General features: G+C 41.8%; 1 protein-coding gene across 1 annotated transcript in view; it reads right to left on the bottom strand.

Moving 5' to 3' along the window:
- Nucleotides 1-5,847: 5,847 nt before the first annotated feature.
- Nucleotides 5,848-9,888, bottom strand: part of LOC123996747 (neuromedin-U receptor 1-like) — a 708,675-nt gene continuing 704,634 nt past the window's right edge. The window contains exon 3 of the mRNA XM_046300400.1: nucleotides 5,848-7,237. Coding sequence (XP_046156356.1) covers nucleotides 6,876-7,237 — 362 coding nt within the window. The 3' untranslated portion in view covers nucleotides 5,848-6,875. The remainder of the gene's footprint in view (nucleotides 7,238-9,888) is intronic.

Raw genomic sequence — 9,888 nt, 5'->3', positions numbered from 1 at the left:
CTGTTCTCTGTGCTGCCTTCACACAATATTCACCACCAAACCGTCTGTTCTCTGTGCTGCCTTCACACAATATTCACCACCAAACCGTCTGTTCTCTGTGCTGCCTTCACACAATATTCACCACCCAACCGTCTGTTCTCTGTGCTGCCTTCACACAATATTCACCAACCGTCTGTTCTCTGTGCTGCCTTCACACAATATTCACCACCAAACCGTCTGTTCTCTGTGCTGCCTTCACACAATATTCACCACCAAACCGTCTGTTCTCTGTGCTGCCTTCACACAATATTCACCACCAAAACCGTCTGTTCTCTGTGCTGCCTTCACACAATATTCACCACCAAACCGTTTGTTCTCTGTGCTGCCTTCACACAATATTCACCACCAAACCGTCTGTTCTCTGTGCTGCCTTCACACAATATTCACCACCAAACCGTCTGTTCTCTGTGCTGCCTTCACACAATATTCACCACCAAACCGTCTGTTCTCTGTGCTGCCTTCACACAATATTCACCACCAAACCGTCTGTTCTCTGTGCTGCCTTCACACAATATTCACCACCAAACCGTCTGTTCTCTGTGCTGCCTTCACACAATATTCACCACCAAACCGTCTGTTCTCCCTTGTGCTGCCTCACCACCAAACACAATATTCACCACCAAACCGTCTGTTCTCTGTGCTGCCTTCACACAATATTCACCACCAAACCGTCTGTTCTCTGTGCTGCCTTCACACAATATTCACCACCAAACCGTTTGTTCTCTGTGCTGCCTTCACACAATATTCACCAGCAAACCGTTTGTTCTCTGTGCTGCCTTCACACAATATTCACCACGACATCCTGATATACTAAGGACGTTTGGGGACATCCCCTATAGGACTGTCGGGGAAAAATGTGTGAAATATGAAAGTTTTTAAAAGGGGTTCCCGAAGGTCGCATAATATGCTCTTCTGGAAAGTCCTTAAATGTGAAAGACCTCCATCTTTGGAATTTGGTATTAGAACACTAAGATTGGCATAGTGTGAAATATGATAAGACGGATTTAGAAAATGGTGTAATGTAAAAGAAGCTTTAGGCAACGTTTGAAAAGTAAATTACTAATAGAATTTCTTCTGGTGTGAACTGAAATTTGCACTGTGACCTTACAAGGGCAGTTATCAGTAGGATACAGTTCAGAGAGATGGTTCTCAGGGGGAACAAGAAGAAGACAGGCTGTAGGGCAAAAAGGGTAGCCTGGGGGATAGACTATGTCCCTTGCTCTGACGTTGTGAAAATCAAGTAAAGGTTATTGTTGCCACTTGTGTACTCTGGCTAATATTCTGGCACTAGGCTTGTAGCAGTTGCCACTATCGATATTGAATGGACATGTTGCACAAATGTTTTTTCATAGTCATCACCACTGAATGACTAACTGATATGTTTCTGAAAGGAAACCCGGGATGACAGGGATTTAGCAGTCTTTGTATACGAATAGAAAACAGGAAGAACCCCTAAGGACAGACTTTCGTTTGGATCGGGTCTACGTGACTGCAAATGTTCAGCAGTCTAAAGCTGTTTGTTGAAATACTGTACCTTTTCAGAATATGGCCCACTGTGCGCAAATCGCCTCCACATGTGGCTCCACATAATGTGGCTCCAACGTGACTCCACATAATGTAAAAGCTTATTTTTCGATAAAATGTATTAAAGAGTAAGTACTTCTCAGTCTCTGAAGATTTTGTTTTGAATAACGTGTTGCAAGAATCTGTGTTGGTTTCATTCCAGTGGGCCTGAGTCATCTTTCCCCGACAGTCCTATAGTGGGCCTGAGGGTCATCTTTCCCCGACAGTCCTATAGTGGGCCTGAGTCATCTTTCCCCGACAGTCCTATAGTGGGTGGGCCTGGGTCATCTTTCCCCGACAGTCCTATAGTGGGCCTGAGTCATCTTTCCCCGACAGTCCTATAGTGGGCCTGAGTCATCTTTCCCCGACAGTCCTATAGTGGGCCTGGGTCATCTTTCCCCGACAGTTCTATAGTGGGCCTGAGTCATCTTTCCCCGACAGTCCTATAGTGGGCCTGAGTCATCTTTGTCCAACAGGAGAGTAGAAGATGAGATGGTCAAACCCACTATAAATAAAATGAGTTAGTTAGAACTATTATGTATACTTCAGTATGAAGTCCCAGTGGTTAGTATACCATTGCCTTGACCTCATCAGTCCACCTAAAATAGAAACATGGTGGAAGCTTGAGTCATTGCACCCCCCACCCCACCCAAAAAACAAACAAAAAAACACAATTTGTCTGAAGAAAAGAGGCAACCTTTCTCTGTGCCCTTTAACATTGATTTACAAATTCCCCTTGGGTACAGTTTGGTGCTTGGGTCATAAAAAAAAAAATATCACTGCTGAGACAAAAAAAGGACTTACAGCAGAGATGCATATTTAATTGTCTGTAATTTAGAAATATGGAGAATATTTAGTCATCAGTAAAATAATGTGGGTGGGTCAAAGCCCTCTTTTTACAGTTTGTCAGGGACAATTAAAATGTCTTTCAAGCAAAGAATTAGAGGAACACTTAGGTGTATTCATTTTATTTCCCAGACAGAAAAATACCATACTTTTAAAATAAAGTTGTGTTGCTTTATGGTTGGTAATAACCTCTGTCAATTGGCACACAATAATCCAGTTCAAATCAAGCCACACATTATTTGTAGACTAGTTTCGACATAAAAACAAAACAACTATTTAACAAAACTGTGTCAATGCAGGTATCGATTTCACTGACAGTTAACGTAATGATTATTGTTTGAGGGGATGTGTTCTCAGAAATGGCTGACGTTACCACTAGATCAACATCACTTATATAATGTATGTATAATGCATTCCAACACAGAACTCATCTTACAAATGTGACATTACATTGTATGAGTTTAGATTTTATTTGGCGTAACCTGTTTTGGTATAGCTTTTCCACGACATGTTCCAGTTTTCCGTTACATATTTAATAAGCAAAACAGAAGCACAATGCATATTTCAAGCAAAAATAAATCAATTCCTTTTTGTCCTCATTAAATACCCTGTTGAACACAATAACTCAGTACAGTGCATGACATTCCGGTACTGATTTTGGAAGCCGGCACTTTTTATATTTAGGTGCAGGCGCTCTACAATACTTTTGAGCTAATATTTTATAAGAGGAACAGGTGCTCAAGCAGTAGAATATTTTAGGTACAGGTAAAAATTCAAGCATTTAAAAAAAAATCACCCATTGTTTTCCAATGTACAATATTCCCCTCTTGCAGCTTTATACAGTAATGGCACTACAGCACAAATGTCCGCCTCACTGGAGAGTAGTCCCCCCCCCCCCCCCCCCCGGGAAACTCTTCTACACTGAGGCTATCACACAGGTATACATTTACAAGAAAAAGAAGCAAAGAGATAGAATCAGGCAGTTGCATTCAGTCAAAATATCAAACAGTGAGAGTCTGTACAAGATTGTTGATCAGTCTGTACCCACTGTTGACCAGATGGTCCCTCTCCTTTGGTTTGTGAAAATGTGAAAATGTACCCCCCCCCCCCCGCCAATCAGATAGTGTGGTCGGAGGGATGAATCAGTTTGTTAGCTGTAACTGCCTGTTTGTATGTACAGTCCATGTTTTGTCAGAGCAGCGAAATGGTCATTTACTGTGCCTGACACAGGTGTTGTCGCTCGGGCGATGATGGATGAGAACATGAGGTGGTACGACAGCTCCTTGCAGAAGGACTGATAGATTTACACATTCCTTGCTCACACACAACACCTCCAAGAGTAGATGGAAACTAGCAGCTACTGGGATGACAGTTCAATGAGGCCAACCTCGATAAAAGGTTTGTTTGGTGAAATTGCGTTCAGAAGATTTGATGTTTTCCCCACAGGACTTCAGTGCACATCTTCAGAAGGCCAGTTTTTTTCACAGCTTTGCTGAAGCACCCATTCGGCAGTGTACACTCTCAGAAAATCAATACCCGTTTCTTGTCATTTGCTATCCTGTACATCTTATACTGTAAAAATGTATACATTCAGGGGTGGCAGGTAGTGGTTAGAGCCTTGGACTAGTAGCTGAAAGGTTGCAAGATCGAATCCCTGAGCTGACAAGGTAAAAGTCTATCGTTCTGCACCTGAACAAGGCAGTTAACCCACTGTTCCTAGGCTGTCTTTGTAAATAAGAATTTGCTCTTAACTAAGTTGCCTAGTTAAATAAAGGTAAAAGAATACATGACTTTAGTGGAGTAGCCTACTCCTTAATGAATTGTTTAGTAACAAAAAACAACATGTGTGCATCGATGGGGCAAAACAGACAGGGTTGGCTTAGATTGTTGACAACGTGTAAACTATATTTTGTCTCCAATATTTAAGTTGCACAATGAGCACTTGTTGCCTCTGAAATACACTGTTACAGTTGTTGGTAAACTAGCTAGCTATTTTTTTTTTTTTTTTTGCAACGTTAGCATAGAAGTGACATCAGTCAAAACAACTCAAAACAAGACATGGTATCAAGAACAAGATACTGAAACGACCTACCTACAAGTCCCCACTTTCTTGTCATCTGGCCGTCCAGAATCACAACAACACACTGACTTGACTGGAAAGAAGCTTAGTATTAATCTGAAGCTTAAACTCTTAAATTGCTAACTAGCATTAGCGCAACTGCTAACTAGCGTTGGAACAATGACTGGAAGTCTATGGTAACTGCTAGCTTGCTGTACCATAGACTTCCTCTCATTGTGCTAATGCTAGTTATCATTGGCTCGCAAAGCAAAACCTCTAACTTCCTTCATACTGGATGCAGAGACATAAACATTGTATCCATGAGTTTGTCTGACTCTGGGGAAAGTAGATAAAGTACTTCCTTAACAAAATACCTTTAAGAGTTATGACTTGGATTTAATAGTTTCAGATAAAGGTCAAGTCAAAGTCATAAGTCAATGCACTGACTTAAGTCACTCTGGATAAGAGTGTCTGCTTAAATGTCCAACATGTAAAGGCCAAAATAATACAATTAAATAATTATGAAGGTAAAAAAAAAGTTAAAACAATTAAGTTTGATTTTGGAATTAGCACGAGGTCCTTTATTTCATGAAGCCAAATACCCTCGGCTGTAAAGATTACCTTTCCCCATTCACATTATGTCACATTATTATTCACATTATGTCAGTGCTCTTACTTCCTAATGATTCTCCATCGTTTTGGAGGTTCCAGACAGTGTCACTTTTTCATCAGTTTAGACCAGTGGTATTTAGATCCGATCCAGGAGGTGTGGAGTTCTGCTGGTTTTCTGTTCTACCTGATAATTATGAACCATTCAGGCTCTCACAAGCCAAGGCTCGTGCAAGGCTATTACTTACTAATTATTAATTGCACCCACCTGGTGTCCCAGGTCTAAATCAGTCCTTGATCAGATTCAAATGCTCCTGGTGTTTTTACATTTATTTTAATTTTTTATGAATACATCGAATTGTTAAATAGGTGTTTATCTACTGTGAATCTATACATTGTTTTTGTACATAGTCGCTCATGTTTGTACGTTTTACATTAGTGAAACAGATCATCAGAGATCATCACAGATCATCAGAGATCATCAGAGATCATCAGAGATCATCAGAGATCATCACAGATCATCAGAGATCATCACAGATCATCAGAGATCTTTACAGATCATCAGAGATCATCAGAGATCATCAGAGATCTTTACAGATCATCACAGATCATCAGAGATCATCACAGATCATCAGAGATCATCAGAGATCTTTACAGATCATCACAGATCATCACAAATCATCACAAATCATCAGAGATCGTCAGAGATCATCAGAGATCTTTACAGATCATCAGAGATCATCACAGATCATCACAGATCATCACAGATCATCACAGATCATCACAGATCATCACAGATCATCACAGATCGTTCACCAGATTGTTGATGGACACATACAGTGTCTGGGGAATTTTAAAAGCTATTTTTTTTCCAAAAATGCCAATCTGCAGCAGGATACCTCTGTTAATAATGTGACAAACTCTCCTGAATGGAGGCGTCAAGTTCATTAGCAATATCCAACGACTCATGCAATGACATACATTTCTGAAAATATGCAGTTGACGGTGCAGCTACATCTATTTTGAAGCAATTTTGGTTGTTTTTTGTTGTTTTTTACTGTAGTCCGGTTCAGGTTCACTTTTTTTAATACCCAGATATGTATTATAATGCTCAGAAAGCAGGTGTAGATGTTACGTTTCACTATAACACCTGTTGTATTAGAAGCATGTGACAAATGGCATTTGATTTGAAGCTGCTCATCTCAAGTTCTATTTAGTACGCACTGCAAATCATTTTGCACCATTTTGTAAATCACTCAGTGATTTGAGAACTATATACATTCGTCAAACAACCACCTTGGACATCATCTTCGAAGGAGCTTTTGACATCTCGGCCTGTTTTCAATCTGAGCTGTAAGGATGTAAGGAAAAGCAGCTTTAAGTCATCTCTTGAGACTGGATGTTCAAAAGTTTTGTGCTGTTGAACATGACATGCAAAAGCAGTGATGCAGAATCTACCAGGTCTTCTAGATGAGAATTATCGATTTGTCTGTATCTCCTGAGATATTTATTTTTCATAGAATTGCTCAAATAATACATCAAAGCATCAGGTTTGAATGTGTTTTGTTTTCTTGTGTTTAGGGAGTTTAGTGACAGGAGAAGTCTACTGTGGTATGGTAACCAAAGCTTGCAATAACAGACTGGATAAGCACATCCTTAGATCCTTAAAATCCCTTATAACAATACATCTCAATCATCCCAGAATCATCGTCCATCTGATCAGTTTAGTGTATTAATTCTCCTCTGCTAGGAAGTCCTTTCAAGGAAAGGTGGTCTCATGCTCCTTGTCTTCGTGTAGGCCCGCAATGCCATTAATGGGCGTGGCCTCACTGAGAATGCTGCGGAGTGTTACCCGGGTAACACTGAGTGACTGCTTCCTGGGCACGGGGTGCCGTGGCCGATGACACATCACTTCCTTGAACATCTCTCGGAAGCGGGTGGACATGAGGTTGTAGAGGATCGGGTTGACGGCCGAGCTGAGGTAGAAGAAGACGCCAGAGACCACGTGGACATACTTGTACACCTCCAGCTGGATGCTGGTCCACTCGTCGATGAAGCTCCACATGAGTCTGTCGGTGTGGAACGGAGCCCAACAGATTCCAAAAACCACCACCAGAACAACTAGAGAGAGAGAGAGAGGGAGAGAGAGAGAGAGAGATTCTTAGTATTTTCATATTCTGTTGACATCAAAACTATGAAATAACACATATGGAATCATGTAGTAACCAAACAAGTGTTAAACAAATCAAAATACATTTTGTATTTTAGCTTCTTCAAAGTAGCCACCCTTTGTCTTGATGACAGCTTTGCACACTCTTGCCATTATCTAAACCAGCTTCATGAGGTAGTCACCTGGAATGCATTTCAATTAGCAGGTGTGCCTTGTCAAACGTTCATTTGTGGAATTTCTTTCCTTCTTAATGCGTTTGAGCCAATCAGATGTGTTGTGACAAGGCAGGGTGGTATACAGAAGATAGCCCTATTTGGTAAAAGACCAAGTCCATATTATGGCAAGAACAGCTCAAATAAGCAGAGAAAAACGACAGTACATCATTACCTCAAGACATGAAGGTCAGCTAATCTGGAACATTTTAAGAACTTTCTTCAAGTGCAGTTGAAAAAACCATCAAGTGCTATGATGAAACTGGCTCTCATGAGGACCACCACAGGAAAGGAAGACCCAGAGTTTATTCTGCTGCAGAGGATAAGTTAATTAGAGTTACCAGCCTCCGAAATTGCAGCCCAAATAAATGCTTCACAGAGTTCAAGTAACAGACACATCTCAACATCAACTGTTCAGAGGAGACTGTGTGAATCAGGCCTTCATGGTCAAATTGCTGCAAAGAAACCACTACTGAAGGACACCAATAAGAAAAAGAGACTTTCTTGGGCCAAGAAACACAATTAATGGACATTAGACCAGTGGAAATCTTTACTTTGGTCTGACAAGTCCAAATTTTAGATTTTTGTTCCAACCGGCATGTCTTGGTGAGACACAGAGTAGGTGAACGGACGATCTCTGCATGTGTGGCTCCTACCGTGAAACATGGAGGTGGTGTGATGTTGTGGAGTTGCTTTGCTGGCATTTTTTTATTTATTTTAATTTGACCTTTATTTAACCAGGCAAGTCAGTTAAGATTTTTTGTTCCAACCACCGTCCTCTCCAGGCTGTGTAAGACATATTCTTATTTTCAATGACAGCCTGGGAACAGTGGGTTAACTGCCTGTTTAGGGGCAGAACAACAGATTTGACAAATCAACTGTACATTTCGGTGTTCCTCAAGGTTCTGTTTTAGGACCACTATTGTTTTCACTATATATTTTACCTCTTGGGGATGTTATTCGAAAACATAATGTAAACTTTCACTGCTATGCGGATGACACACAGCTGTACATTTCAATGAAACATGGTGAAGCACCAAAATTGCCCTCGCTAGAAGCATGTGTTTCAGACATAAGGAAGTGGATGGCTGCAAACTTTCTACTATTAAACTCGGACAAAACAGAGATGCTTGTTCTAGGTCCCAAGAAACAAAGAGATCTTCTGTTGAATCTGACAATTAATCTTAATGGTTGTACAGTCGTCTCAAATAAAACTGTGAAGGACCTCGGCGTTACTCTGGACCCTGATCTCTCTTTTGAAGAACATATCAAGACCATTTCGAGGACAGCTTTTTTCCATCTACGTAACATTGCAAAAATCAGAAACTTTCTGTCCAAAAATGATGCAGAAAAATTAATCCATGCTTTTGTCACTTCTAGGTTAGACTACTGCAATGCTCTATTTTCCGGCTACCCGGATAAAGCACTAAATAAACTTCAGTTAGTGCTAAATACGGCTGCTAGAATCCTGACTAGAACCAAAAAATTTGATCATATTACTCCAGTGCTAGCCTCTCTACACTGGCTTCCTGTCAAAGCAAGGGCTGATTTCAAGGTTTTACTGCTAACCTACAAAGCATTACATGGGCTTGCTCCTACCTACCTCTCTGATTTGGTCCTGCCGTACATACCTATACGTACGCTACGGTCACAAGACGCAGGCCTCCTAATTGTCCCTAGAATTTCTAAGCAAACAGCTGGAGGCAGGGCTTTCTCCTATAGAGCTCCATTTTTATGGAACGGTCTGCCTACCCATGTCAGAGACGCAAACTCGGTCTCAACCTTTAAGTCTTTACTGAAGACTCATCTCTTCAGTGGGTCATATGATTGAGTGTAGTCTGGCCCAGGAGTGGGAAGGTGAACGGAAAGGCTCTGGAGCAACGAACCGCCCTTGCTGTCTCTGCCTGGCCGGTTCCCCGTTTTCCACTGGGATTCTCTGCCTCTAACCCTGTTACGGGGGCTGAGTCACTGGCTTGCTGGGGCTCTCTCGTGCCGTCCCTGGGGGGGGATGCGTCACCTGGGTGGGTTGATTCACTGTTGTGGTCGGCCTGTCTGGGTTCCCCCCACCCCTTGGGTTGTACCGTGTCGGAGATCTTTGTGGGCTATACTCGGCCTTGTCTCAGGATGGTAAGTTGGTGGTTGAAGATTTCCCTCTAGTGGTGTGGGGGCTGTGCTTTGGCAAAGTGGGTGGGGTTATATCCTTCCTGTTTGGCCCTGTCCGGGGTGTCCTCGGATGGGGCCACAGTGTCTCCTGACCCCTCCTGTCTCAGCCTCCAGTATTTATGCTGCAGTAGTTTATGTGTCGGGGGGCTAGGGTCAGTTTGTTTATCTGGAGTACTTCTCCTGTCCTATTCGGTGTCCTGTGTAAATCTAAGTGTGCGTTCTCTAAT

The sequence above is a fragment of the Oncorhynchus gorbuscha genome, linkage group LG02 (assembly GCF_021184085.1).
Source record: "Oncorhynchus gorbuscha isolate QuinsamMale2020 ecotype Even-year linkage group LG02, OgorEven_v1.0, whole genome shotgun sequence".
Taxonomy (NCBI): domain Eukaryota; kingdom Metazoa; phylum Chordata; class Actinopteri; order Salmoniformes; family Salmonidae; genus Oncorhynchus; species Oncorhynchus gorbuscha.
This window is presented reverse-complemented; position numbering and strand designations above follow the sequence as displayed.